The sequence below is a fragment of the Chinchilla lanigera genome, unplaced genomic scaffold (genome assembly GCF_000276665.1).
Source record: "Chinchilla lanigera isolate Chin_1 unplaced genomic scaffold, ChiLan1.0 scaffold00092, whole genome shotgun sequence".
NCBI lineage: Eukaryota > Metazoa > Chordata > Mammalia > Rodentia > Chinchillidae > Chinchilla > Chinchilla lanigera.
In genome coordinates this window covers 7,901,809-7,929,392 of record NW_004955493.1, presented here as the reverse complement: position 1 = coordinate 7,929,392, position 27,584 = coordinate 7,901,809, and the positions used below count along the sequence as shown (strand labels likewise).

The 27,584-nt window shown below is 56.0% G+C and overlaps 4 protein-coding genes across 11 annotated transcripts in view; 3 read left to right on the top strand and 1 right to left on the bottom strand.

Moving 5' to 3' along the window:
* The window catches only part of Vkorc1 (vitamin K epoxide reductase complex, subunit 1), a gene marked incomplete in the record, with an annotated part of 2,750 nt that extends 1,873 nt beyond the window's left edge, over positions 1 to 877 (top strand). Inside the window, 1 exon segment of the mRNA XM_005405300.2 lies at positions 445 to 877. Within this exon segment, the coding sequence (XP_005405357.2) occupies positions 445 to 653 (209 nt within the window).
* Positions 878 to 2,159: 1,282 nt separating this feature from the next.
* Prss53 (protease, serine, 53) lies at positions 2,160 to 8,058 on the top strand. The gene is made up of 10 exons (XM_013504760.1): positions 2,160 to 2,855; positions 3,862 to 4,024; positions 4,512 to 4,777; positions 4,917 to 5,071; positions 5,211 to 5,430; positions 6,597 to 6,747; positions 6,829 to 7,070; positions 7,152 to 7,297; positions 7,496 to 7,733; positions 7,966 to 8,058. The coding sequence occupies exons 1-10, from the start codon at positions 2,798 to 2,800 to the stop codon at positions 7,983 to 7,985; spliced, it is 1,659 nt and encodes a 552-aa protein (XP_013360214.1). The 5' UTR covers positions 2,160 to 2,797; the 3' UTR covers positions 7,986 to 8,058.
* Znf646 (zinc finger protein 646) lies at positions 8,008 to 17,708 on the bottom strand. Of its 7 annotated transcripts, XM_013504759.1 has the most exons (4): positions 16,938 to 17,183; positions 11,917 to 15,757; positions 10,380 to 11,826; positions 8,008 to 8,819 (listed from the first exon to the last, which is right to left on the bottom strand). In XM_013504759.1, the coding sequence occupies exons 2-4, from the start codon at positions 15,679 to 15,681 to the stop codon at positions 8,698 to 8,700; spliced, it is 5,334 nt and encodes a 1,777-aa protein (XP_013360213.1). In that variant the 5' UTR covers positions 15,682 to 15,757; positions 16,938 to 17,183; the 3' UTR covers positions 8,008 to 8,697. The 7 variants fall into 7 exon arrangements, with proteins under 7 accessions (XP_013360213.1, XP_005405360.1, XP_005405362.1 ...); XM_005405303.2 differs by lacking the exon at positions 16,938 to 17,183 and adding an exon at positions 17,561 to 17,708 and having other exon boundaries at positions 10,380 to 15,757; XM_005405305.2 differs by lacking the exon at positions 16,938 to 17,183 and adding an exon at positions 17,322 to 17,538 and having other exon boundaries at positions 10,380 to 15,757.
* Positions 17,709 to 17,776: 68 nt separating this feature from the next.
* Znf668 (zinc finger protein 668) lies at positions 17,777 to 26,866 on the top strand. 2 transcript variants are annotated; one of them, XM_005405293.2, is made up of 5 exons: positions 17,782 to 17,866; positions 18,360 to 18,493; positions 21,781 to 21,974; positions 24,281 to 24,949; positions 25,344 to 26,866. In XM_005405293.2, exons 4-5 carry the CDS (start codon positions 24,303 to 24,305, stop codon positions 26,533 to 26,535), a joined length of 1,839 nt encoding a protein of 612 aa, XP_005405350.1. In that variant the 5' UTR covers positions 17,782 to 17,866; positions 18,360 to 18,493; positions 21,781 to 21,974; positions 24,281 to 24,302; the 3' UTR covers positions 26,536 to 26,866. The 2 variants fall into 2 exon arrangements, with proteins under 2 accessions (XP_005405349.1, XP_005405350.1); XM_005405292.2 differs by lacking the exon at positions 18,360 to 18,493 and having other exon boundaries at positions 17,777 to 17,866.
* The last annotated feature ends 718 nt before the right edge of the window (positions 26,867 to 27,584 follow it).

Genomic DNA, 27,584 nt, shown 5'->3' with positions numbered 1-27,584 from the left:
CTTGAACTCACTGTGTAGTCCAGGTTAGCCTTGAACTGGAAGCTATCCTCCTACCTCAGCCTCCTGAGTGCTAGGACCACAGGCGTGCACCACTACGCCCAGCAGAAATTCCTCTTGGAGGGAAATCTAAAAGTGACTTTCGGGCCTGGGGATTTGGCTCAGTGGCACAGTGCCTGCCTGGCAAGCGTGACGTTGGTGACGTCATGAGTTCGATTCCCGGTACCGGAAAACAAACAAAAAAAAGTAAAAATGACTTTCATGTCATGTAGAGCTCAACAGGCAGTATGTCTGTTTGGGTCCCAGGGGTCACTGAACAGATGGGAGAAGCGAGGTCTTACAGTGAGCCTCTTACTTTAGCTTCCCAGCAGCCCCTTATGTGGGCGGCACAAGGAAGTCATGGCAAGCTCTGGAGATGTCCATTCCTGACCCTTTTTTTCTTTGCAGGTTGCCTGCGGGGACGCTGGGCCTCTATCCTGCTGGTGCTGAGTTCCCTGGTGTCCCTTGCTGGTTCTATCTACTTAGCCTGGATCCTATTCTTCGTGCTCTATGATTTCTGCATTGTTTGCATCACTACCTATGCTATCAATGTGGGCCTAATGTGGCTTAGCTTCCGAGAGGTCCAGGAACCCCAGGGCAAGGCCAAGCGGCACTGAGGCCTCACCCTAAACTGGGATGACCTCATCTTTGCTGTGGCCTAAGCCCTGCCCCACCAGGCCATGCCTGGGTCCCTTGAAGGCCCTGCATTCTCCCCTACCCTGTCCATAATCACACAGAGGAAAGTGGACCAAATGTGCCTCTAGCTCTTTCTCCAAGGGCTGGTTTTTGCTACTGCCCTGGGAAAGAAGGTTCTAAGCAATAAAATTTCCTAAATAAGTTGGCCACGTCTGAACCGTCTGTCTGTCAGGACCTTAGTGTTGGGCTTCCCCAGCGCTGCCTTCCCTGGAAGACTGAAGCATGTGAGTCACAGGGAGAGTGGAAGGCCTGCCCAGGAAGGGTGTTTGTTCTTAGTCTCACTCCAGCGTGTACAGTCAGCAAGGCCTGGGGCACTGTCAGCCCCCACCCCCAGAAAATAGGCTGGCAGCTTGTCCCTGCTGCCTCCAGGAGCCAGCACTCCTTTCCTGAGAGAGTCACACATGCGCCTGCAAGGGCACACTGCCCTTCTGACTCCGTGCATGGCTGGGAGCTTCTTCCTGTAGTCTAACCATAATCCCTCCAGCTGCCTTATCTGCCAATCCACAGCAGTCTTGGTAGGCCAGAAGGGCCAGGGCCAGGGCCAGGTTGTGTTTTTTGTTTTGTTTTGTTTTTCCTAATATGTACTGAGGATTTAGCCACATGCTAAGCACTGTTTTTTGTTTTTGTTTTTTGGTACCAGGAATCGAATTCGGGACCTTACGCTTGCCAGGCAGGCACTTATACCGCTGAATTATATCCCTGACCTAGCACTGTTCTAAGAACTTATGTTAATGTGTAAATGAATTAATCCGTGTGACAACTATATGAGCTAAATACTGTTTTTGTTGCTGTTGTTTAATACTGAACAGCACACTTTTAACTTTTTTTTTTTTTTTTTTTTTTTTTACTGGGAATCGAACTCAGGACTTGCACTTGCACAGGCAGGTGCTTATGCTGCTGAGCTATATCCCCGGCCCTTATGAGCTAAGTACTGTTAGCATGCCCATAGCAGCGACGACATCAAGGTACAGAGAGGCTAAGTTACCGAAGATCACATATTTAGTGTAGGGAAGGGGTTAAAGAGATCTGGGGGTTTTCCCCCTTCAGTGTAGGACCTCACACATGCACTGAAAAAAAGGCAAGCACTCGGCCGCGGAGCTACCCCCAGCCCCATATACCACAGTGTGAGTTCGCCTGGGCCATCTGGCTTCAGTGTCTGCAGTAAACTACCCACCGCTGTATCTGGGTTAGGATCAGGGTTCCTGAACGGTCTGAGCTGGCATGAGTTATGAGTCAGAAAGAGATAAAGGATTCTTTCCGACTGAGAGTCTTTCCTTTGTGTGTGTGTGTGTGTGTGTGTGTGTGTGTGTGTGTGTATGTATCTTTTTGAGACAGGGTCTCGCTATGTAGTTCAGCCTGGCCTTGAGCTCACTTTATAGCTCAGGTTGGTCTCAAACTCACAACAATCCTCCTGCCTCAGCCTCCCGAGTGCTGGGATTACAGGCGTGCACCACCACGCATGGCCCCATTTTCAAGAAAGGTTTTCTGTTTCCTGGGGAGGCAGCCGGCCCAGAGAGGTGCTGGGATTTACCGTACGTTCACAGCCGGCAAGAAGCAGAGACTCAGTCCAACAAACACCTAATCCTGCGCACTCTGCCTCGGAAGCAGACATGAGGACGAGGTATTTGAAACTCACCTGGTCCTGGCCTGAGATGCAGGGAAGCTGAAAAGTGGAAACCAAGGGAGCTTGCCTCCTGTGGCCTTCACAGCCCCACGATGGTGCTCCCATGCCAGTGAGTCTACTAGAAGCCAGGCTCTTGTCTACGCATTTTTACATCCAACAACTCATTTGAGTTTTTCAGACAAGACGCGGACAGGTTAACTGTCCAAGGGCAAGGGAGTGATAAGTGGAGATTTGAACCAGGGCAGTCTGTCTCCGCAGCAATCTGAAGATGGGTGGTGATCAGCCCCAGAGCTAAGAGCTGCTGGCTCCCTCCAGCCCAAAAAAAAGCAATGACGCCTGACTCCTAGCCAGCTGGGGGCGGGGCAGAGGTGGAGCCAGGGAGACCCAGGCGGCCCGGGAGAACCAGAGCACAGAGGGACGGCAGAGTGGCCCGGGCGCAGCATGAGGCACAGCGGGGGCGCAGGGCTGCTCATCCTGGGAGCACTGGTCTTCACAGAGGGTAAGCCATCCGCGTGCGTGGGGTGGGGCGTTCACAGGCCACACTCAGCCCCTCCAGCCCCCGCGCTTCGGTCCCGCCGGTGGGCCAGCATCCGCATGTGGCGATACCTGTGTGTGGCTGTGTGTGTGTGTGGAGGGACATACAGGGCCACCTGTGTGAAAAAATGTGGCCGGGACTTTCTCGGGCCCAGTTAGTGTCCGCGGGGACTGTCATGCTTCTCCGTGTGTTCCTTGCACCCTGCCTGCCTGTCTGCTCCCAGAGTGAGCTCAGGCGGTTTCTGCTCCCTCTCCCCCATCCTTCCTCTGTCACGTCTCGGCTGTGCTGCCCCGGATGTCCGGTGGGCCTATCTGTGTGCACCCGTGATGCACACAGGGGACGAGGCAGGGCAGCGACCCTCCGGTGGGCTCTCCGGCAGTTTGTGGGAAGACGGGGAGTTCAAGTCGCTAGGACAGGGGTGGCGTGAGTCACTTCACCACTTGAACATGATGAAGGCCTCTAATCTGTGCACTTAAAGCCTCCATGGCTGAAGGGACAATTAAGCTAAGGCTTACTACATACTGGGCCACCTGTGACTCAGCAGTGGGGGAAGTAGTAGGGGTTCTGAAGCCTGGAGGGGGGTTGGCCTGGTGCCGAGCTGCACCCCGGGCCCTGCTCCTCAGGCCCAAGAATGCTGAGCAAAGCTGAGGGAGGAGAATTAATTACTGCGTGTGTACTCTGAACGGGTTCCAATAAAAGCTACTTCTCGACCTCATATATTTTCATTCTGGGAGGGGCTGGTGAGGTCTGTGGAGTCATAGGTAGGAACCCGGGGCTCACCCCAGCCCCCCCCCTCCATCAAACCTGGGCCCCGAGAGTAAAGCGCCCAAGTCTCACCTGCGTCTATCTCTTCCCAGGTCTTCAAGCAGCTCAGCGCTCTGGGGAAAGCGCTGAGGACTTGGGTCTGGGGTAGGCCTGGGGTGAAGCCGGACAAGGGTCTGCTGTGTGCATGACCTACTCCTCTCCACAGCATGTGGGCAGCGTGGACCCGGCCCCCCTGCGCCTCAGGAGGGCAACACACTACCCGGAGAATGGCCCTGGCAAGCCAGCGTGCGACGGCAGGGAGTCCACATCTGCAGTGGCTCCCTGGTGGCAGATACCTGGGTCCTCACGGCTGCCCACTGCTTTGAAAAGTGAGTCATGGCGGGGTTAGACAGGTCTCTGGCATTGGAGATGGATGATTTGTCCCTATGCCCTGCAAGACTGATCCCTGTCCCTAGAATAAAGTAGCATTTATTAAGTCTCTGTCCTGTGCCAGGTATTTATTATCAAGTTAACCTTAACAACCTTTCGTGGTAGCTTTTTTTTCTTTTTTTGTCTTTTTGAGGCAGGGTCTCACTATGCAGTTCAGGCTGGCCTTGAGCTCACTTTCTAGCCCAAGCTGGTCTTGAACTTGCAAGGATCCTCCTGCCTCAGCCTCCGGAGTGCTGGGATTACAGGCGTGCGCCAAAACGCCCGGTTTCGTGATAGCTTTATAAATGGATAAACTGAGGTTGGAAAAAAGAGGACTGTGCTTGAAGCGCCAGACTATCTGTCGGTCTTCAGCTGCCTGTGCTATCTCTTGGGGTGTCACTGTCTCCCCTGCACTCCAACAGCCCAGGCCTTTCCTTCCCATTCCAGGGAAGCAGCAACAGAACTGAGTTCCTGGTCCGTTGTCCTGGGTTCTCTGCAGCGTGAGGGGCTGAGTCCAGGGGCTGAGGAGGTGGGGGTAGCTGCCCTGCAGTTGCCCCGGGCCTTTAACCACTACAGCCAGGGCTCAGACCTGGCCCTGCTACGGCTGGCCCACCCCACGACCCGTACGCCCCTCTGCCTGCCCCAACCTGCCCATCGCTTCCCTTTTGGAGCCTCTTGCTGGGCCACTGGTTGGGATCAAGACACCAGTGATGGTGAGTGCTGTTCCAGACTTAAGCCCGGAGAGGTAGTCCCATTGCCCAGGTCACCGTCTCGGCTCCCAACTGTCCCAGCCCCCAGTGCCCTGGGCCTCCCAGAACCTAGACTCCAGTCTCACCCTCATCCCTTTCGCAGCTCCCAGGACCCTCCGGAACCTGCGCCTGCGTCTAATCAGCCGCCCCACATGTAACTGTCTCTACAACCGGCTGCACCAGCGTCTGCTGGCCAGCCCAGCCCGGCCCGGGATGCTGTGTGGGGGTGCCCAGCCTGGGGTGCAGGGACCGTGCCAGGTCTGAGGGGGAGGAGAAGGGAAGGGCGAAGGGGAGGCCTAGCGTTAAACTGGGGGTGCAACCACGGAGAAGGATGGGTTATAGTCAGGGGTGTATCCCCAGGCAGGCCTGTGGCTCAGGCTCCATTGCCTGGTTCCAGGGAGATTCTGGGGGCCCTGTGTTGTGCCGAGAGCCCAGTGGATACTGGGTTCAGGCTGGGATCATCAGCTTCGCATCCAGATGTGCCCAGGAAGACACGCCTGTGCTCCTGACCGACACCGCTGCTCACAGCTCCTGGCTGCAGGCGCGTGCTCAGGGGGCAGCCTTTCCGGCCCAGAACCCAGGGACCCCGGAGACCAGCGATGAGGACAGCTGTGTAGGTACGCGCAGTGGGTGCGAGGAGTGGGACATGTGGGGAAGCCCAAGCCTGTCTGAGGACCTCCGGGCAGCGGGTGGAGCCAGTGAAGCAAACTTCAGTCAGAACAGAGAACTGATACAGGGCCCACACACTGCCAAGGAAGGGCTAAGGGGGTTTTTAAGTGGTGCCCTAGACTTAAGCCCAGAGAGGGAGTCTGCTCCTCCAGGGCAGCCTCAGCCCCTGGCTGCCCCAGCCCCCAGCTCCTTTGCCTCCCCCTAGACTCCAGCCTCAGCCCACAAACCCCATTAAGGCTGACAGGCATGCTTTGCAGCTTGATGGCTTTGGAGTTTCGGAAAGAGGGATCTCTGAGATATGAAGGTTTTTGCTTTTGATTGGTTGTTGTTATAAGACAGGGTCTGGCCTTGTAGTGCAGGCTGGCCTTGAACTCACTGTGTAGCCCAGGCTAGCCTTGAACTTATGGTGATCCTCCTGCCTCAGCCTCCCAGTGCTGGGATTACAGGCATGTGCCGCCACACTCAGCTGGATGAAGGTTTTCTAAAGAAGTAGCAAGCCTCCAGGCAGGGACCCAGCAAGATCAAACAGGCAGCGCTCACACTCAAAATCCTGGCAGGAAGCAAGCAACATGCAAACTACATGCAAACTTATACTTGGGAAGGAGGGACGTCTTGGTGTTAGGGGAAGCACTGGGACTCTGGAGTGAGTCTTGCCCCAGAGGAATGCAGACAGGGGTCTGGGAAGTGAGGAATAGGGCCTTTTCTGGAGGACTGGGACAAAGTACTCTCAGATCCCCAGGCTTAAAAAGCTCAGACTCTGGCTTGTTTTATTTTGTTTTGTTGAAATGGTCTCACGATATAGTTCAGACTGGCATTGAGCCTGCTTATGTAGCCCAAGCTGGCCTCAAACTCACAGCATTCCTCCTGCCTCAGCCTCCTGCGTGCTGGGATTACAGGCGTGCGCCACCACGCCCAGCCAGGCTCTGACTTTTGAATCCCAAGCCTGCTACTAATTGCTTTTGGTACAGAGCTAGGAAGTCACTTAACCTCCTGGAACCTTTGTTAATGAGGGTAACACAAGTGAACCTAAAAGGACGCTGGGAGGATTTAACAGCACTGGCAAGTGCCGGGCCGGGTGAGTGCTTAACAAGTCAGATGATGAAATCTGTTTCAGCCTGTGGATCCTTGAGGGGAGCGGGTCCCCTGGCAGGAGCCCCTTCTCCGTGGCCCTGGGATGCGAGGCTGAAGCACCAGGGGAAGCTGGCCTGTGGGGGAGCCTTAGTATCAGAGGAGGTGGTGCTGACAGCGGCCCACTGCTTCATCGGGTGAGCCCCGCGGCCCTTCCCTCTGTGTGCCTTATCCCAGCCCAGCCCCGCAGTGCTGTCAATCAATGCTCCTCTGCATAGGCGCCAGACCCTGGAAGAATGGAGCGTAGGGCTGGGGGCTGGCGCAGAGGAACGGGGCCTGAAGCAACTCACCCTGCACGGGGCCTACACACACCCAGAAGGGGGCTATGACGTGGCCCTCTTGCTGCTAGCCCAGCCTGTGACACTGGGTCCCAGTCTGCGACCCCTCTGCCTGCCCTATGCTGACCACCGCCTGCCTGACGGGGAACGTGGCTGGGTCCTGGGGTTGGCCCAAGAAGCAGGTACGTAGGACTGGGGCTACCAGCAGTTGTCCATCCAGCCTAAAGGCCGCTGGGGCAGCCTCTCTTTCCCTTACCTTACAGGCCTGAGCTCCCTGCAGACAGTCCCTGTGACCCTCTTGGGGCCTAGGGCCTGTGGCCGGCTACATGCAGCCCCTGGGGGTGACGGCATCCCCATTCTGCCAGGGATGGTGTGCACCAGTGCTGTGGGCGAGCTGCCCCACTGTGAGGTGAGCCCCAGTTCCAAACCTTGGCCAGCAGACCCCTGGCTTCCTTTCACCACATGCCACGCTTGGCCTCCAGCCTGCGTCTCACTAGAGCTAGTCCGTGCTGCCGACCAGCCCCCAGTAACCAGCCCCTCAGCCCCTCCTGCCCTCCCACAGCTGCGTAAGGGGGGGAAAGAACTCATCGCCACTGATCCCTGACAGGGCCTATCGGGGGCACCGCTGCTGCGTGAGGTCAGGGGCACATGGTTCCTGGCCGGGCTACACAGCTTTGGAGATGCCTGCCAAGGCCCTGTGAGGCCCGCCGTCTTCACGGCGCTGCCCGCCTATGAGGACTGGGTCAGTAGTTTAGACTGGCAGGTCTACTTTGCTGAGGAGCCGGAGCCCGAAGAAGAGGCGCCCGAGCCTGAGGTGGAGGCTGGGAGCTGCCTGGCCAACTCACGTAAGTGTCCCTGGGGCTTCCCTGCCCGTTCCAGACCTGTGGGTCAATCCGACCCACCTGTAGCTGCGCCGGGTGGGCTGTAGCAGGGCGCAGACCACGTGCATTCTAGCTGTGGCTCTTCCCCCTTGTGGAACTGGGTGTGCGGATGCCAAGACAGAGCCTCCTCCTTTAAGGGAGGGAACAAACGCTGCGAGGACAAAGCCAAGTGCACTGCTCTTCCTTTCCTTGATAGGCCAACCGGCCAGCTGCTGACAGTGACGCTCTAGGCTGTTCACAGGACGTGGGAAAAGTGAGACGCCTCCCATGTCACCGTGCCTGCCCCTCCTCGTGCCCCCGAGTGTGTTCCAGGCCCTGGGGCGGCCCAACAGCCCATCTGGCTGTGGCAGAAGCCTACCAAGAACCAGCAGGTGCCCCAGTCCTCACCCTGCAGGACAGGGATGTCGCCCACGGGTGCTCCCACGTGGCTCTGCTCTCCAACGCAGGTGTCCCCTGCTGTCCCTACCCTTCCCCCCTCAGACACAATCACATCAGCCAGCTGTTTCGAAAATTTCTTTTTTTTTGGGGGGGGAGCAATTTTCCTTTTTTAAAACTTAAATAAATTGTTACAAAATAGACTTTAGAAAATAAGTTACAAAGTGTAGCAAAAGGCTCCCCTTTCACAGGCAACATTCCCACCCATGGGCTCTCTGAACCTGCTTTCCCTGGTGTTGCAATCTAGCTAGCAAGGGCCGCCGGCATCCTGGCGAAGCATGGTGACGAAGGCTGGGGGAAGAAGATCCTTCAATGACAGGGACATGAGAAACACCCCACTCCCTTCTCGGGAAAGAAGCCAGATCTGGGTACTCGTCACAGGGGGAGAGAAGAGCTGGGGATGCCCAAGCTACTCCTGAGCGAAACATGGAGATCAAGCCCGGCCCTGCCCACACCCGCGCTCCAACGTTCTGATCTTTGGAGATGTGGAAGTTCAGAGGGAGAAACTGAGGTCTGCAGGCCACTGGGGTGAAGGGTCCAGGAGTGGGGCTGTCAGGGTGACTGCAGGGGGCAATGACAAGTCCCCTCTGCTTGCTGTTGGTGCCGCTGGAGCTCCTGGGGAGAGAAAGAGGAGGTCACCGAGGAGGCAGACAGCACACCTCCCAGCCCAGAAGCCAGCCCCCTGTTGTGACCCCACGGAGAACCCAGGAACCCTAAGACTCCCCAGAGCTTCCCCAGCCCTGGCTACCCGGCCTCCACCTGGCCTCTCACAAGAAATCTTCCGCCCTGAGAGCCACCCCTTCCGCTCTGAAGGGAACGTTATCTACCACTCTTCCCCTTCCCTGATAAGCTCTGGCCAAGGACTCACCATCTCAGGGACATCATCCTTGGTGGCCACTACATGGAATGGGTTCTCCTCTACCACAGTGCAGGGAGCCCGGGGCTTGGGGAGGACAGGTCGGCCCTGCCCTGCCCTCCACATCTCATCCTCTGTGGGCTGGGTGGAGGGAGTCTACTCAGATGCCCTCCGATAAGATGATGAGAGATAGGGCCTAATGACCGTGTGGCTATAGCTGGGCCTGGCTTCAAAGGAACAATTATGTGTGACTCAGGTCTCTAATTAAACATGCCAGGTGGGGGGGGTGATGTGTGTGTGCAGGTGAAAAGGGTGGTTTGGTTGGAGTCTAAAAAGATCTACAGTTGGGCACGGTGGCGCATACCTCTAACCCCACTACGTGGGAGGCTGAGGCAGGAAGATTGCTGTGAGTTCCAGACCAGCCTGGTCTACAAAGTGAGAGCCTGCCTCAAAACTTAAATAAATAAATAAAAACATAAAAACAAAAAAACCTACAGCAGAGAGAGGAATTGACTAAAAGGGAGAAAAAGAGAGGTGGAACAATGTTTATAGGAAAAAAAATTAGTTCCCAAGAAAAGCGGAGGAGAGTAAGGATAAGATGTCAGGAGAGAGAGTTGAATATTGACCAGTGACGCAGTTTCCATTGCCAAGTCAGCAGTGACGCCATAAAACAGTCCTGTCAGTGGGGGTCACGGACTGAGGGGGCAGACCCCACATGCCCTGAAGCCCAGAAGGCCATCCCCGACTGCCTGCACGGAGGCCGAGGCATCCTGGAGCTCCCTTCCCTGCCTCCTGGCTCCCTGTGCACTCTAGAACAGAACCCAGACAAAACTGATGGCTTCATCTCTTTCTCCAGAAAACATTACCAGCTCAGTCAGGAGGGTTTCCAGACACAGTATCCAGGTGGTGCCCAGGAACCCAGCCCAAGCCGAAACCGAAAGGCCATTCCTCTTGGGCCGTGGCAGAGGAGCCCGCCCAGCAGCCTCTGTCTACGACCGCTACCTCTCCTCTTACACTGCCCACCCCATTAGGCCATCTGTTTATCTAACCCAAGAGTGCAGATCGCAGCTGCTCAAAAGGCAGCCTCTTCAACCTGTTTTCCACTCGACCTTTAGGTCCCCACCACCTCTTGGAATCTATGTGACTCTCTCCCGCCTTGCTCTGCCACTCACTTCAGGACCCAGCTTTGCCCTCCAAGTGCCCCAGGTGGCCCTCCCCATTGAAGGGTTCTGGGACCCTTCAATCCTCTGTTCATTCCCCCTTACCAGATACTACACTTGATCTTAGCCAAAAGGCCCAGAAGCGAAAACCCCCCTTACCAGAGCTGGCCACTGTCCACTCCTCCTGGTGTTGCTGCTGGTGCTGCAGGAAGCTGATTCGACGGCGGAAGTGCCGGGGACAATGGAGGCAGGTGAAAGGCCCCTCCCGGGGTGCATGGACCCTCGCATGGCCCTCCAGCCGGGCAGCTGTCCGGAAGGCCTTGCCACAGATGCTGCAGCGGTGGCGCTTGGGGTCTGTGTGGGTCCTGCCATGGTTCTTAAGAGACAGTAGGTTGGGCAGAAGTTTGGGGCACAAGGAGCAGGGATAGAGGCCAGTGGTGTGGGCCTTCTGGTGGTTCAGCAGGCTGCCAGCATGACGGTAGGAGCGCCCACACTGGGCACAGCGGAAGGGCCGCTCCTTGTTGTCGGCTCCTGTGAAGTTTATTTCTTGCTCTCCACTAGCTTGCTTGGAATCCTCTCCTGAGGCTCTGAGGGGTTCTGAGGGGGCCTCCTGAGCTTTCCCTTGACCGGGGAGCCCCACCTTGTCCTCTACAGTTCCAGCCTCTTCCATCTGATTTGGCACCTGACTGCGGCCCGTGGCATGCGTCTGCAAGTGAGTGGCCAGCTCATGGCAGGACTCAAAGGCTACGCCACAGTCGGGGCAGGAAAGAACCTGGGCAGCTATATGGTTGTGGCTGTGACTCTTCGTGGCCATGGGATTTAAGAACTCCTCAGCGCAGAGCAGGCAGTAGTGGAGGTCTGTCTTGTGGGTGCTGTGGTTCAAGAAGCCGTCTGACTGGCAGTAGGTCTTGCCACACTGGCAGCAGGAATAGGAGTGGCTTTCTGGTGGGAGCTGAGAGATGCTATCTCCATCACCCCAGCCATCCACGTGACTTAGACTAGGTCCATTGGGTTGACCGTCGGCAACGTGGCAAGGACTCCTGGGGACGCTGTCCTCTGACTGGGCTTCTGGCTTGGTCAACGCCTGGCCCTGAGGAACCCAGCCTCCACTGTGATTGACCAGTCCTCTCTCTCCTTGCCACCCGTCTGCTTTTCCCCTGCCCCAGGTCACTGCATCTGTGGCTTCTGAGTCTGCCGTCCCGGCTGGATTCTGAGTATGCTCTTCCGGCCTCGTGGCTTCATCTTCTAGCTGGGGTACCGACTCAGTACCCCCTGATCTGCCCTCTAGTCCCTGGTTGTTGGCCAAGCTCCCCTCACTGCCCTCTGTGCCATCTGAGCTTCCCTGGCCCCCGGCCAGCTCCCCTTTGGCCTCGTCCTCATGCTCCCGCAGGTGCCGCTCCAGAGATCCCCGGCCAGGAAAGCCACGGCCACAAAGCGCACAGCGCACAGCTGCCCGCCGGGACCGCCCCGCCCGCCTCCGCCGACTCTCAGAGTGTAGTCTCTGATGGTCCTTCAGGGCCATGTGGTTGGCGTAGGTCTTGGGGCAAGAGGGGCAGCTATACTGGCCCATCTCATGGCTACGCCGGTGGTTCAGGAGGCTGCCAGCATGGCGGTAGGTCCGACCGCACTGCCCGCACCGGAAAGGCCGATCTTCCCGAATCAGCTTTCTGGTCCCCCCACCGCCACGCCGTTCAACATGGACCCGCTGGTGACTGGCCAGTTGCTTCCGCAGGCGAAAGGCTTTGCCACATTCACTGCAGCGGAAACGCCGAGGGTCTGCGTGGATGCGCCGGTGGTTCTTGAGGGACATGAGGTTTGAGAAGCCCTTGGAGCAGGCCTGGCAGCCAAAGTGGCCGGTCTGGTGGCTCTGCCGGTGATTGATGAGGCTGCCAGCGTGCTTGTACGAGCGGCCACACACCTCACAGCTGAAAGGCCGCTCAGCGCTGGTCTCAGTCTGACAGCCCTTCTCTGCCGTCTCCAACCGTGGCTCCATCTCCTCCCCTTTCACAGGGGTCTCCTCCCACTTCTCCTCTTTCACGCTTGCCACCTCCTCCAGGGGCTCTGCTTTAAGTTCTTCTTGGAGCTTTTCCATTTCTGCCTGCTCTGGCCCCCTCTCTGCCACATTCTGGGGCTCACTGCTGAACCCTACCTCTGGGAGGGGCCCCACCTGGGGCTCAGAGCCTTTGCAGCGAGGGTGGTTCCGCAGATGGTTACGGTAGGCAGCCAGGTTGGGATAGCAGCGGGAGCACACAGGGCAGATGAAGTCTCCAGTCTGGTGGATCTTGCGGTGATTTACCAGGCTCCCCCCGTGGCGATAGGTCTTACCACACTGGTTGCAGCGGAAGGGACGAGGGTGAACCTCTAGGAAACTTTCACCAACTTGCATGCAAAGGCTGTCCACAACTGTGTCACTCACTCCCTCTTCAGACTTTGTGTCTTCACCCTCTCCAGAGAGAGAAGGCACTGCGCCCTCAAGGACACTGTCTGCAGCTATCTCTGTAGCATCACCTGATGCTTCTGGGCGGCTTGAAGCCTTATCTATGGGATTCTCCAAACTCTGACTTTGGTGGTGACGCTCCAGGCTCCCCAGATCATCGTAGGTCTGACCACAGCAGCCACAGATGTGCCCATAACCTGCTCCATCCAGTGCTTCCACCTCCCGCTGCAGCTGATTTAGCAGCTCTGCTTCCGAGAGCTGTAGTGGAGGGCTACAAGCAGAGGCCACCTCTGCTGCTCCTTCTTCCCCGTCCTCCTCTGAGCCCTCAGTCACGCCTGAGGAGCTGTGAACCTGGCGCCAGTGAAGCCTGTAGCCAGCCCGCCCAGGAAAGATCATACCACAGAGGCAGCAGAGGAAAGGCTGTGCTGAGGCCGCCTCCCCTGGCCCATGGTCCTGGAAGTGACTACGCAGGCCAGGCAGAGAGTCAAACTCCTTTGGGCAGAGGGAACACTGATAGATGCCTGGTGGGTGGCAGGGCCTATGGCTCAGCAGTCCAGTGGCATGGGGGAAAGAGTGCCCACAGTCAGAGCACTTGTGAGTGACCTCAGTCTGCCAGCTGCTGGCAGTTTCAGCAGAGTGGGAAGATGAGTTAGGCTCACCAGTGGTTTTCTGGTTTACATCTACCCCAGTGAGGCCATCAGAGAAGTGAGTCCCACTGGCTTCCTCCTCACCTGGGATGTCTAAGTTGTCAAGGAAACAGGTTTCCCTCCCTTCCAGTCCTCCTTCAGTGCCTCCCCTCTCTTTATCACCCTGGAAACAGGCCTCATCCCTCTCAAGCCCACAATGGTCACCTTCAGATTGAGCCTGCAAACAGTCCCCATAATTTTCCAAGCTGCCTTTAGTTTCACAAGGACTTTCCTTTGGAGTGTCTTGGGAAGAATCCAGACCCACACTGTGTTCAACCGCGTGGGCCCAGGGCCCTTCTAGTGGGAACTTGGCTTCTGCCCCACTGCCAGCCCGTTTCCGATGGCGCCTGCTCTGCCGCCGACTGTGGCGACGCAGATGGCTCTTCATGGCAGCCATGGTGTGGAAGTGCTTGGCACAAGCCTCACAGCTGAAGTCTCCCGTCTGATGGGTCTGCTTGTGGTTGATGAGGCTGCCTGAGTGTCGATAGCTCTTGCCACAGTCTTTGCAGGCAAATGCCCTAGGAGGTGACACTGTGCTCTCTGTCCTGCTATTTTCCCCTTCCCTATGGGTCAGGCCATGTTGTTCAAGGCTCTCACGATCTTCAAAGGGCATCCCACAGATGCTGCATATCAGTGGGGATGTTGTACCTGCTGCTGGGGGGATACCGACAGGCCCTCCTTCGTGTTTGCACATGTGTCCCTGATCTGTCTGCGGGGTTGGCTCTGCTGCCCCCGAGTTAGGCAAAAGTTTCACCTTGAGGTGACTGGGGGGACCCTGGGTCCCTGGGTCTGTACTTCTTCGAGCAGCCTTGCAATGTACTCTTACATGGTTGCGAAGGGCCATAAGGTTGGGGTACTTGCGGGGACAGAGCGAGCACTGGTACTCTCCCGTGCGGTGGCTATGGCGGTGGTTCACCAGGCTCCCCCGGTGACGGTAAGCCCGACCACATTCATTGCATTTATAGGGGCGATAGTCCGGGGTGGTGGTGGGGGCTTCTTCCTCTTTGTGAGTGCTATCAGCTAACAGCAGGGAAGCTGGGGTCACCGACAACTGCCTATCTTCCCCGGCTCCTTGCCGGGGTCTGTGATGAGCCCGCACGTGGTTTTTGAGGGCCGCTGCATTGAACAGCTGCTTGGAACAGACTGAACACGGGTAGACACCTGTCTGGTGGCTCTTTCGATGGTTGATGAGGCTGCCAGCATGGCGGTAGGTACGGCCACAGTCTCCACAGCGGAAAGGCCGGTACTCCTCCAGGCCACTATCTTCTAGCTCCCCAGAAATGCTGAGCTCCAAGCCATTCAGCATCTGTGTAGTTGGTATCTGGTTCCGGGCACTCTCATCTGTGTGCCCGTTGGTGGTGGGCATCCCATTGTCTTCCCAGGGCTGTTCTTGCCTTTCAGCCTCATGGGACTGCTGGTGTTCCAGCAGTTCCCGGGGGAGCCGGAAAGCACGAGGGCAGTGGGGGCAGTGGTAAGGCCGATACTGGGCATGGAGTCGGGAGTGATTCTTCAGAGCCATGAGGTTAGAAAATTCCTTGAAGCAGATGGCACAAGGGTAAACGCCCAGAGTGTGGCTCTGGCGGTGGTTGGTGAGGCTCCCAGCATGCTTGTAGGTCTTGCCACATTGACCGCATTTATACCGCCGCTCTTCCTCAGCAGGAGGAGACTGGGTGGGCTCCTGGCCACCTGTAAAGTTCACTACTGATTCAGCCAAGTACTGTTCCAAATTGCTAAGGAGGCTGCTGGCTGGAGTGGGAAGAGGCGGGGCTCTGGCAGAGTGAGTGGTGGGACCCCAGCGCTCAGTACCCTCCTCAGGATTTGGCTGGCTTTCCCAGCCTTCTCTTTGTTTGGTGGGTGTATCTTCCAAAGTGCCTGGAGTTGTCCTGGGGTCAGGTCCAGACTCACAGCCATGTGTCTCTTTTGTATGCTTTGTCTGGTTTTCCCAGCCTTCTCCAGAGCCAAGCCTCTGGCCCCAGGAGTCAAGAGACACTGTCTCACTCTGGAGATGCAGAGTGGCTTCCTTGCTCCTATGGCGGCCCTCAGAAGCATGTGTCCTCATGTGGCTCTTGAGGGCCATGGGATTAGTAAAGTCCTTGCCACAGGTGGTACAGGGGAAAAGTCCAGTCTCGTGGGTCCGACGGTGGTTGACCAGGCTCCCTGGGTGACGGTATCCTCGCCCACACTGCTGACAGCGGTAGGGCCGAGGGACGCTGTCAGCCTCCTCACTATCCTGATTGGGAGATGGATGGAGCAGTTCTCGGTGCCGTGAAAGTTCTGGGAGACTAGGAAAGTGGCGCTGACAGTCAGAGCAGCTGAAGGAGAGGGGTGTATCCTCCATGGGGCAATGTGACAGAAAGCTGGAGGTTCAGGAGGAGTAGACAGGTAGCAGTAGCATCTTCCTCTGGTGTAAGGGCCTAGGAAGAGGGGGCAGTGGTCAAAAGGAAGGCCTGGATTAACTCTACCTTGGTTCTATGAGCAATAAGTATACCAGAGGTTACCAAGAGGTTCCCCAAGTATCAGTGCCCAGGGACTTGCTTTCTGCTAGAGATAATCTGCAAGTATCATCGTTTAAGACCTCCCCATGCACAGCTCCCCAAATATGGGAGCTCCTCTATGTTTAAGTTATCCTTAGAGGTATAGATAAGGAAACCACAGTCTACAGAGATAACCTACTTCAGATCATAGTACTATTATCATGCTTTTTACACCACATTCCAAAGGTTTTATGTTCCTAACCCTCTACACTTCCACTTCTGAAAGTATAAAAGTTTCCTGTGGCATCTTACAAGGAAACTAGTCTTTTTCCAAATGTCCAATCGTCTTTCTTTTACCCTGCAGCAAGAGTAGCCTGGAAGCCTGAAAAAGCAGCTACTTTCTCCAGCTGACAGCTGAGGACTGAGAGGGCAGAGGTTCCCATCAGAGAAAAGACTGGCTTGCTTCCACACCTCTAGTTCTCACCATGTCAATAAGGTTTCTTTCCCAAGATTCTTTTGGCCACTTCCTTTACTCAAACTACTGTCCATCAGTCTCACCCCATTTCAAGCTGAGAATTTCATTTCATCCCTTTTCTATCCCATTATTCTTATCATTTCTCATTTTCTCTTCAATTTCCTCTCCTAATGCTGATGATGACACCAAATCATGTTAAGTATTACCATGTGCCAGGCACTGCGGTAAACGCAATCACTGTGTCACCAACCCCTCACAACACCTAACGCTTCTTCTGTTAACCCAGTTTACGCATGAGCGAATCCAGTGAATCTTCATCCCAAAGCGCTTTCTCAGTAGTTGCTCCTCATGCCTCCCATATCATCTTGGCCTCTTCCAACTCCTAGGGGACCCCAATACGACTATCTCCAACACGAAACCCCCTCACTGAACCTGCTCCCTGGAATTCTCGCCTCCTACAGCTTCTCCTCTCCACAGTTCCCTTTCCAAATCAACAACCAATGAAGTCCTCTCCAGTCACTTAACTCCTTTGCCAGTTTCCTCTCAGGACCCCTACCTCACACCAACAACCCTTTCTTGTTCCCGCCGCGAGCGAGTCCGTTGGGGACCGCGAACGGGAGCGCGCCTGCGCACTGAGACCCTTACCCTAACTGCAGCCGCGCACCCCAAGGAGTGGCTGTGGAGGCTTCTCGCGCTCCCATACACGCACACTCATCCAGAGTTCCCGGGAGGCCACAGGGCAGTAAAAGACTGAAAGAATAAGGGAGAAGAGGAAGGAAATAAGAGGGAAGAAAGTATAGCTGATAAGCTAGGAGTCTAGCCCCAGCTCCGCGGACACTTCCTATTGTTACTAGGAAACAGGAAGTGTCCTTGAGGCAAAAGGTTCCCCGCGAAACTTCCGCCTCAGGAACACTTCCTGTCCCGCCTCCTAGTAGTGGTTCAGCGCACACTTCCGGCGCGAGGCTCCGGCTGCGCTTTTAACTCTGACTCCGCCCACGTAGGTCGCAGCACAGCGGTTTTAGCAACTACCTTAGCCACACTTCCGTCCAGAGATGCTAAAATCGTTCCGGTCTATATTGAATGAGATGAAGAAGAAAAAAAAAAAAAAGATCCTGCAACCCTGGCAACAGTACTTTGGCGACACTTTTCATGGGCTCGCTGAAAGACTTCGTAAGACTGATGAGGAAACCCCATTAAAGTTACTCCTTACTATTAAAAGAAATGTGGAATATAAGCGGATTTAGGTTGAGCATGGCCTGTCCTCCCACCTTTTAGGTCTTGGAGACACTTCGGTGGCCTGGCCGGTGTATCCGGTCAATCTGCCGGCGTCTCCTCCCCTTAGCACCCAGAGACCCTTTGCAAGCTGCTTCTCCGCCACCTTAGGCTGGAGCTGCAAACTTTTCCTTCCTCCGCCGCCGGGAAAGCTCCCTTCCACTTCCGCTTTCTGGCCCGCCGGCCCCGCCTCCCCTGCCCCCTGCTGGGTCCTAGCGCCGGCCCTTCACTGGTGGAGCCCGGGCTTCTGTCTGCCAGAGGAGCTAATCCCGACGCCGCGGAGTCGGTCCAGATCAACTCAGGTAAGAGACGCCGGCGAGAAGTCGCAAGGGCCTGGGGTGGCTCCCGCGCGGACGTCGTCCCAGCCGGCCTCAGTTTCCCTGTGGGCAGCGAGGGAGCGCTGGTTTGGCCCGGCGCGGGCGGGGCGGGCGGCGAGCGGCCCGGGGCGGCCTCCGGGCCCAGCAGGTCCTAGAACCCGCCGGCTGTGCCCGCGGGCCGGCTGCTCCGCTGCCTACGCTCGGCCGAGGCGGCCGCGGCCGTGCGCGGTGCGGGCCCAGGGGTCCTAGAGCCCGCCATGTTGCGGGCTTTTGTTTCCGCGGTGCGGCCGGCCCGCAAGGTCCCCGGCGCCGGTGGCCCCCCTCCTCGGCGGAGGCCCTGGCCGCCCCACCTACGGTCCTAAAGAACGCCATCTTGCGGAGCCTTTGTCCGCTTTCGGGCCTCCGTTCATTCATTTTTCATACCCTCGCTCTTCTTTCACGCTTGCTTGCCGTGTTCGCTGCGGCCACGCTTTCCTAGGGTTTATCCCGAAACGAGTCCAGCCCAGGGCCCTGCCCAGGGGAGTTGCCTGTCTGGCCCGAGCACCAACACACACGGTGGCAGAGAGAGGAAAGCAGGACTTGTGCAGCCCTTGGCCCTGCTCAGAGTGCCTGGTAGGCCCCTCACACCCTTCAGTCTCCCGTATGCCTCAGGAACCCATTTCACTGACGAAGAAACTGAGGCCCAGAGCACCGCGGATCCCTTACCTCTACTGCCCGCTAAGTACCCCCCTCTTTGTTGGTATATGTTTGCGATACATAATAAATACATTCATCGTGGAGGATTGGTACATAGACATACCACGTTTTGGTCTTTTTCATTAAGTATGGAGTATTCGGAGGATGCAAAAAGAGTTTTCCCTTGCAAGAAGGCAAGCGAAGTCCACTAGGCAGAGGTTATGGCACACAGAGGGGTCCAAATTGGAGGATTTTGGCTCGATGACCAGAGGGAGAGATTGTCACTGAAGCCCGGGCTGAAACAGACCAGGTTTTAGACCAAGAGTACAGCTGTGCAGATTGCTGACCTGTGAGCCTTAGATGAGTCTCCTTTTCACTTCATCCTTGCCCCCAAGGCCTCAGCCTGGCCTTTTGGGGAAGTGAGTCTCTGCATAGGGTGAGACAGCAGAACTGCACCCCCTACTAGGTGATCACACTAGTGAGCCTGCTGTGGAACCCTGAGGTGATATTCAGACCTTGTCAACTGGGGAAGGAGGACAAATTGAGTTCATAAATAGCCCTTGACTTTTTCCACACACTCCTCCTACAGGAGGGGCAGAGGCTGCAGAGGCTGCAGAGGCTGCAGAGGCGATTGAATTCCGTGTGAAGTCAATTCGTGCTGTTTGCCTCAGGTGGCCAAACCGTTCTGGGCAGAGAGGATGCACAGAGTCAAGTTTCTGGGCTGTTCAGCCTGGACACCCAGTGCTGGAGACAGATAATTAACCCTTCAGTGCCTAGGGATCCAATTTTGGAATGCTCATAACAGTGGCACATAGTGAAATGTGTTCTCTTCAAATTCTTGTTCCTTGGATTTTTCTAGAGCGTATATATGAATGTCCTGCAAAAATTCAAAAAATTTTGATCTTCACCATAAATAGGTTAACAACCAGAACAGAAGTATAAGTGCTAGCAAAGCAATAGTTGGCGCACACCTGTAATCCCAGCACTCAGGAGGCTGAGACAGGAGGATTATTGCAAGTTCGAGGCCAGCCTAGGCTACAAAGTGAGCTCAAGGCCAGTCTGAACTGCATAGCAAGACCCTGTCTCAAAAAAAACAGACAAAAAAAAAAAGTAATAGTTGGAAGACAGTAGAAGTTTGAGAGTCTGACTAGCTGGCTTTAAATACTGGCTGTTATTACTAGTTATTTTGCTTCTCTGTGTTGTCACTTCTTATAAAACTAATTTTATTGGACCAGACTCCTACACTTTTGACCTCATTTAACCTTAATTACTTCTGCAAAGACCTGTCTCCAAATTCAGTTACAGTAGGAGCTAGGGATTTGATGTATGGGGTTTTGTTTGTTTGTTTGTTTGTGTCTTTTTGAGACAAGGTCTCGCTATGCAGTTCAGGCTGGTCTTGAGCTCACTTTGTAGCCCAGGCTGGCCTTGAATTCACAAAGATCCTCCTAGCTCAGCCTCCCGAGTGCTGAGATTACAGGTGCACGCCACCACGTCCAGCTTATTTTACTTAAAAGTATGGACCTGAAGATTTGAGTTTAAATCTGACCCTGTATATATTGTCCTTGTATATATTGCTTCCCTGTGGGGTCTTAATCTCCACATCTGAAAACAGATGTAGTAAAAATGACTTTCTGCTAGGAGCATGTAAACATCTAAGGATATGTCTTTGATATTTTGTTTTTTCTTTTTTTTGAGTCAAGGTCTCACTGTGTAGTTCAGGCCAGCCTGAATTCACTCTGTAGCCCAGGCTGGCCTCAAACTTGAGGCAATCCTCCTGCCTCAGCCTCCCAAGTGCTGGGATTACAGGCATGCACCACCACACATGGCTTTTTTTGTTTGTTTGTTTGTTTGCTTTAACTCTGTTTCTGTTTTGTTTTGTTTTTTTTCTTGAATGCTTAGAATCAAACCCAGAGCCTCGTACGTACTGAGCAAGCACTCCACCACTGAGGTAACCCCTAGCCCATGTATTTGATTTTTTTTTTCTGTTTTTTGATAGGGTCTTACTCTGTAGCCCAGGCTAACCTCAAACTTGCAGTGATCTTCTTGTCTCAGCCTCCTGGAGTGCTGGGATTACAAGTGTGCACTGTCGCACCCAGCTACATGTATGTGTATTTGATTCTTAACTGTTGGGAATGATCCAGAAACTGTGGTTTTTTTTGTTTTTGATTTTGGTTTTTTGGTCATTTTGAGACAGGGTCTCGCTATGTAGTTCAGGCTGCCCTTGAGCTCACTTTGTAGCCTAGGCTGGTCTTGAACTCACAATCCTCCTGCCTCAGCCTCCTGAGTGCTGGGATTACAGGTGTGCACCACCACGCCGGGCCAGAAACTGTTTAAAATACAGGTACTTGTGTCCTGCCTCAGGCTCCCTAGATAATTATTCTAATACTGGGGACTGAACAGACTTTGCTTGGAGAATTAGCTCTCTAAGAAGAGTCCTCAGCACAGTGAAGATTTAATAGTAGATTTACACGGACCTAGCTTACCTGGCTATCCACTTTCATGGAGTTGGATGCCCAAAGGGACCCACCAGACACTCCCTTACCATTTCCCTGGGGAGTGCCTTAGCAGGGATTTATCGCTCCAACAACCTGGTCTCTGTTTCACAGATCCAGTGTAAGACAGACCCGGAGCTGTCAAGGGCTAGAATAGGGCCCAAGCTCAGAAGCAGCAGACCCAGTCTCCTGAAATGTAAAGGGTGCTGGTTCTGATCCCAGAGCAGTTCTGTAGGGATGAGAGAAGATATAGGTGTGACCTGAGCTCAGGGTTCTGGTCATGATAGGGCTGCCCTGGCAGCAGAAAGCTTGAGAAGTCTCAGATCACTGGGCAAGGGCCTGATGACTAAATATGAGTTAAAAACCTAATTTCAAGTCCAAGCTGTGCAGGTAGGCAAGTCCTGTTACTCTTGGAACCTCAGTTTATTCATCTGTAAAATGGGGGCTATGAAATTCCTATCTGAGGAAGCAAGAGAATTAATAAGGTAGCATGGTCAGTAAAGTGTCTGGCTCTGAAAAGATTCAATAATTGAGGACAGTAATTATTCTTTCTCATTCAAACCTCACCCAAGGGGCTGGGGATTTAGCTCAGTGGCAAAGCGCCTGCCTGGCAAGCACAAGGTTGTGAGTTCGGTTCCTGGTACCGGAGAAAAACCAAAAAACCAAAAAAACAAAAAAACAAACCTCACCCAACCCGCTGAGGTAAATACTATTTTTACCCCCATTTTTCAGATGAGAAAACCAAGGTCCTCAGACATACAATAAATTGCACAAGGTCACATCAGCTGGGAGGTGATGGAGGCAAGATTTGAACCTGGGCATTTTGGCTTCCAAGACTGTGTGCTTAAGCACAGTGCTGTGCTGTTGCTCTGGACCTCAGATCTTTTATCTGTGAAAAGAACGTTTCTCATGATGCTGACATGAAGGTAAGTGAGTCAGTACACATAAAGAGCATAGGGTACAACCTGGAATTTGGTAAGTGCTTAGTAAACGTGAGCTGAGTATTGGACCAGGGCCTTACTTATGCTAGGCAAGTGCTCTGCCTCTAATCTATAACCCCGGCATGCTACCATTACTTTTCCTGGTTTTTTTTTGTTGTTGTTTTTTTGGTCTTTTTTGAGACAGAGTCTCGCTGTACAGTTCAGGCTGGCTTTGAGCTCACATTGTAGCCCAGGCTAACCTTGGACTCCCGATGATCCTCCTGCCTCAGCCTCCGGTGCTGGAATTACAGGTGTGCGCCACCATGCCCAGCTTATTACTTTTCCTAAGGAGAAACTTTTATCAAGCAGACTGTCCAGTGATGGCCTGGTAGGAGATAGTGAGTCTCTCATACAGAGATAGGGATGAATCCCTTAGGAACTACAAGATGAATTCGTGTGGTTGAAACACCAGCCATAGACAAAAAAAGAAAAAAAGATACCGGGCGTGGTGGTGCACCCCTATAATCCCAGCACTTGGAAGGCTGAGGCAGGAGGATCGTTGTGAGTTTGAGGCCAGCCTGAGTTACTAAAGTGAGCTCAAGGCCAGCCTGAACTGCATAGCGAGACTGTCTCAAAAAGACAAAAAAAAAAGAAGAAACGCCAGCCCTTTAATCCAGCTTCACACCCCAGGAGTTAGTGGCGAAAGTGAACTAACCAAGTTGAGGGCAGAGTGGAGTTATGTGGGATCGGGGCCCAAACACAAAGATGTACAGGAAGAACCCAGGGAAGTGGGGCTCAGATGAAGCCCTGGTAGGATTTGGAATAACCAGAGAGAGTCTGCGGACTTGCGTAGTATGGAAGCCATGGAAAGCTCGTGACCAGGGGATGGGGGCATCACAGGATATTTTAGGGAGCTGACTGGCTGCATGGGGCGAGGGGCAGGGCAGAGGGCGGGACTGAGGCAGGACCTTCAGGCAGGAGTGTGCTGACTTGAAGCCTTTGCCACTCACGGGAGGAGCTCCTGGGTCCACTAGATAAGTTGTGCCCTTGCCTTTATCTGTATTTCCCTCAGCATCCTCCTGCCTCAGCTGTGCTCCACCCTCCTCAACCCCAGCGCCATGTCTTGGAAACCTCCAGCTGTAGAGGTGCTCGGGGAAAAGAGGCCTAAAACAATTCCAAATCCCACTGAGCCCTCGCAGTTATCCAAAGCGCTGGCGGTGGAGTACGGGCCGCCCAGCTGCTGGGCACACCTGGTTCTCCCGTGGCCGGCCTGCTCCCCCCGCTGCAGCTGCTGCTCTCTCCTTAAGTGGATCTGCCGTAATCCTCTTCTCTTCATGCCCTTGGGCGGATGAGCCAGTGTTAAAGCTAATGCAGTTGTTAATCCTATTTCCTCCAACCATGATCCTAGGAGCAGCTGGGTGGACAGTGTCTGAACTCGGGGCAGAGAGTGGGGAGCTCATCTAGAGCTGGTGTCCAGGAGGCCTCACTAGATTAGATGTATAGATTGGGACAAAGCTAGCAATAGCTCTGGCTGAGAGAGTGAGCTCCCCACCACCAGAGTTATGGGGGCAGGAGCCCAGCAAGATTCCCAAGCAGAGGGAGGACTAGGATTCCTGTCTGGGGCGGAGTCCCTTCCAGGGTGCAATGCCACAGTCCTCTGTGAACAGTTGCATTTCTGAGAGCTGACCAGCCAGAGGCCTACCGCTTCCGCACGGTGCAAACCACTCCACGTAGCCATCTTGGGGACTGAGGCTTGTCTCCCTGGGCATCTAGAGACTGGGCCAGGCCCACAGCTGCTTACCCTCTGCCCCTGTCACCTTGGACGGGACCTGCATCCTGCGAGTCCTTGGTCACCGAGCTGAGCAGCAGGATGGTGAAACAGATGGAGCCCAGGCATTCTGGGGGTGGCCTCGTGTTGGGAAAGCCCAGAGGATGGGGGGGTACAGGTGGGCCTTTTGTAATGTCAGACCTCTCTCCTAGTCCCTTCGGCCCCTCAGCGGGTCCACTCCTACCCTTAGTGAGCAGAGCAGCCAGAGACATAGGTCAGTGGCACAAGTGCCTGCCTGGCAAGTGCAAGGTCCTGAGTTCGATTCCTGGTACCCAAAAAAGTAAATAACAAAAAATGGTTAAGTGAGCAGAGCACAGGAGAAACCAGGACTGTGGGAGCAGGGCATGGTTGACAGGGAGGCCGTGGGCGTCCCCTGGTGTGCATTGGTGTTGAGCACACCGGCGGGAAATGCGCGGAGAAAGGTTCCCTCGAGGCCTTGAAGAACAGCGAAGGGATTTGGCTTTGGCCTGTGATTGTCTTGCAGAGAAGCCCCACCCACCAAGGCCATGGAAGTGGAGGCCACGGAAGCCGGGTCCCCTGCGCCTGGGTACAAGCGCTGTGGCCGCCGCTATAAGTGCCTGTCCTGCACCAAGACATTTCCAAACGCTCCCAGGGCTGCGCGCCACGCGGCCACGCATGTGCCTGCAGACTGCGCAGAGGAGGCGGTCGAGGTGAAGCCAAAGCAGGACACCGAAGCCAAGGGAGAAGAAGCTGGTGAGGAGAAGGGGTCAGGCTCGGCGGCGAAGCCTCGGCCCTACGCGTGTCCCCTGTGCCCCAAGGCCTACAAGACGGCGCCCGAGCTCCGCAGCCATGGGCGCAGCCACACGGGCGAGAAGCCCTTCCCGTGCCCGGAGTGCGGCCGCCGCTTCATGCAGCCCGTGTGTCTGCGCGTGCACTTGGCCTCGCACGCGGGCGAGCTGCCCTTCCGCTGCGCGCACTGCCCCAAGGCCTACGGCGCGCTGTCCAAGCTCAAGATCCACCAGCGCGGCCACACCGGCGAGCGGCCCTACGCCTGCACCGACTGCGGCAAGAGCTTCGCCGACCCCTCGGTGTTTCGCAAGCACCGGCGCACGCACGCGGGCCTGCGGCCCTACGGCTGCGAGCGCTGCGGCAAGGCGTACGCGGAGCTCAAGGACCTGCGCAACCACGAGCGGTAAGCGGCCTGCACACCCTCGGCACCTGCACACCCTCGGCGGGATGCTAAGGGCGGAGGGGCGGGGCGGAGGGCGGAGCCCCGGAGGTGGTGGGCGGGGCTGCGCGAGGGCTCCTAGTTGTGGGGTGGGGGCGCCTTGGGATGCAGCTCCGAAGGGCGGGGCGCGCTGGTTAGGGTGCAGCGCTGCCGTGGAGCCTGGCAGCATTTGGTCGGGGGAGCCAAGTGTGGATAAGGCGTCGTTTGCGCAGGTCAAGTCGGTGGTGTGCGCCGAGGTCTTGCCTGGAGGTTTCTCAAGCTTAGGGGGTCAGGGGGAGAAACCCGGGGGTGTTGAGGCTCACAGCCCAATGGGCTGCAGGGCGCCGCCGCCTTCACACCCCGCCTCGCTGCCCCGCAGGTCGCACACCGGGGAGCGCCCCTTCCTCTGCTCCGACTGCGGGAAGAGCTTCTCCCGCTCCTCGTCCCTCACCTGCCACCAGCGCATCCACGCGGCGCAGAAGCCCTACCGCTGCCCGGCCTGCGGCAAGGGCTTCACGCAGCTCAGCTCCTACCAGAGCCACGAGCGCACGCACTCGGGGGAGAAGCCGTTCCTGTGCCCGCGCTGCGGCCGCATGTTCTCCGACCCCTCCAGCTTCCGGCGCCACCAGCGCGCGCACGAGGGCGTGAAGCCCTACCGCTGCGACAAGTGCGGCAAGGACTTCCGGCAGCCGGCCGACCTGGCCATGCACCGGCGCGTGCACACGGGCGACCGGCCCTTCAAGTGCCTGCAGTGCGACAAGACGTTCGTGGCGTCCTGGGACCTCAAGCGGCACGCGCTGGTGCACTCGGGCCAGCGGCCCTTCCGCTGCGAGGAGTGCGGGCGCGCCTTCGCCGAGCGCGCCAGCCTCACCAAGCACAGCCGCGTGCACTCGGGCGAGCGCCCGTTCCACTGCGGCGCCTGCGGGAAGTCGTTCGTGGTGTCGTCCAGCCTGCGCAAGCACGAGCGCACCCACCGCAGCAGCGAGGCCGCCGCGCCGGAGCTGGTGGTCGGGCTGGCGCTGCCGGTCGGTGTGACAGGTGAGGGCCCGGCCGCCCCCGGCACAGCCGCGGGCCTCGGCGAGCCCCCGGCCGGGCTGCTGGGGCTGCCCCCCGAGTCCAGCGCGGTGATGGCCACGCAGTGGCAGGTGGTAGGGATGACGGTGGAGCACGTGGAGTGCCAGGGGCCCGGCGTCGGGGAGGCCGCAGGGCCCTTGGGGTTGGCCGGGGTTGAGGAGGCCGACGAGAAGCCCCCGCAGTTCACTTGTCGCGAGTGCAAAGAGACCTTCCCCACCCCGACCCTGCTGCGGCGGCACGAGCGCTCGCACCCCGAGCTCCGGCCCTTCCCCTGCGCGCAGTGCGGCAAGAGTTTCTCCGACAGGGCGGGGCTGCGCAAGCACGGCCGCACGCACAGCTCCGTGCGCCCCCACGCCTGTGCCCACTGCCCCAAGGCTTTCTTAAGTGCCAGCGACCTGCGCAAGCATGAACGCACTCACCCTGTGCCCGTGGGGACCCCCATACCGCTCGAGCCGCTGGTGGCGTTGCTAGGAGTGCCTGAAGAGGGGCCGGCCTGAGCCCGCGGGCCCTTGACCCTGGAGTGCCCTGCCCCCACAGGGCCGGACAGCTTTGCCCCCCACTCACTCCTTAGACTCCTGATCCCTGCCCTGAGCAACGAGCTCACCTGCCGCCGAACAGAGAGGAGGGGACAGAGGAAGCTGGCAGCAGCTGTGAGAGGCAGGGCGCTCTCGGGACGCTCATTAAAGCATCCCCTTTGACACTGGACTGTCCTCTGTTCTGGTTGAGGGAGAGAGGATGGGAGCTAGGGATCAGAAGAGGTTCAGTGGAGACCCCCACGCTGACAGGTCTTGTTTTGTTTTGTACTGTTTTTTGTCTTTTTTTGAGGCAGGGTCTCCATATATAGTTCAGGCTGACCTTGAGCTCACTTTGTAGCCCAGGCTGGCCCTGAACTCACAATGATCCTCCTGCCTCAGCCTCCCGAGTGCTGGGATCACAGGCCCGCGCCACCACGCCCAGCTGCACACTGACAGGTGTGTAGGTGTACTGTGTCCCAGAGTATGTTCTGGGATGTTTTCTGACAAAGGATTCCATAGCCAAGCTAAGTACACAGTTCCTTAGCCTCCTGTTAGAAAATTTTGTTAAAAGTATAAACCAGGAGTGGTACACACCTGTAATCCCAGCTACCTAGGAGGTTGAAGTGAGAGGATCACAACTTTGAGGCCAGTCTGGACAATTTAGCAAGATCTTGTCTCATAAAAAATAAAAGGCTAGGTATACGGCTCAGTGCCCTCTGAATATGAGCCCTAGTTTATATATATATATGGTTTCTTTCTTTTTTTTTTTTTTGTCTTTTTGAGATAGGGTCTTGCTATGCAGTTCAGGCTGGCCTTGAGCTCACTTTCTGGCTCAGGCTGGTCTCAAACTCATAAGGATCCTCCAGCTCCAGCCCCAGTTTATAAAAAAAAAGTCCTGCAGTGAACAAATCTTATTTAGCTTTGTTGAGCCTATACTTATCACTATGGAAACCTTTTACTGAAAAGTGGGGTATTTTTGTTTTCTGGGGTTTTTTTGAGAGAGAGTCTCACTCTGTAGCTCAGGCTGGCTT

Bases quoted from the DNA above. Each gene is read 5' to 3' on its own strand.
- Prss53 (XM_013504760.1), top strand. From the start codon at position 2,798: ATGAGGCACAGCGGGGGCGCAGGGCTGCTCATCCTGGGAGCACTGGTC. The intron at 2,856-3,861 runs GTAAGCCATCCG...TCCTCTCCACAG, and splicing joins AGCACTGGTCTTCACAGAGG to CATGTGGGCAGCGTGGACCC. The intron at 6,748-6,828 runs GTGAGCCCCGCG...TCCTCTGCATAG, and splicing joins GCGGCCCACTGCTTCATCGG to GCGCCAGACCCTGGAAGAAT.
- Znf646 (XM_005405303.2), bottom strand. From the start codon at position 15,681: ATGGAGGATACACCCCTCTCCTTCAGCTGCTCTGACTGTCAGCGCCAC. The intron at 8,820-10,379 runs GTAAGGGGGGTT...TTCTCTCCCCAG, and splicing joins GTGGACAGTGGCCAGCTCTG to GAGCTCCAGCGGCACCAACA.
- Znf668 (XM_005405292.2), top strand. From the start codon at position 24,303: ATGGAAGTGGAGGCCACGGAAGCCGGGTCCCCTGCGCCTGGGTACAAG. The intron at 24,950-25,343 runs GTAAGCGGCCTG...GCTGCCCCGCAG, and splicing joins GACCTGCGCAACCACGAGCG to GTCGCACACCGGGGAGCGCC.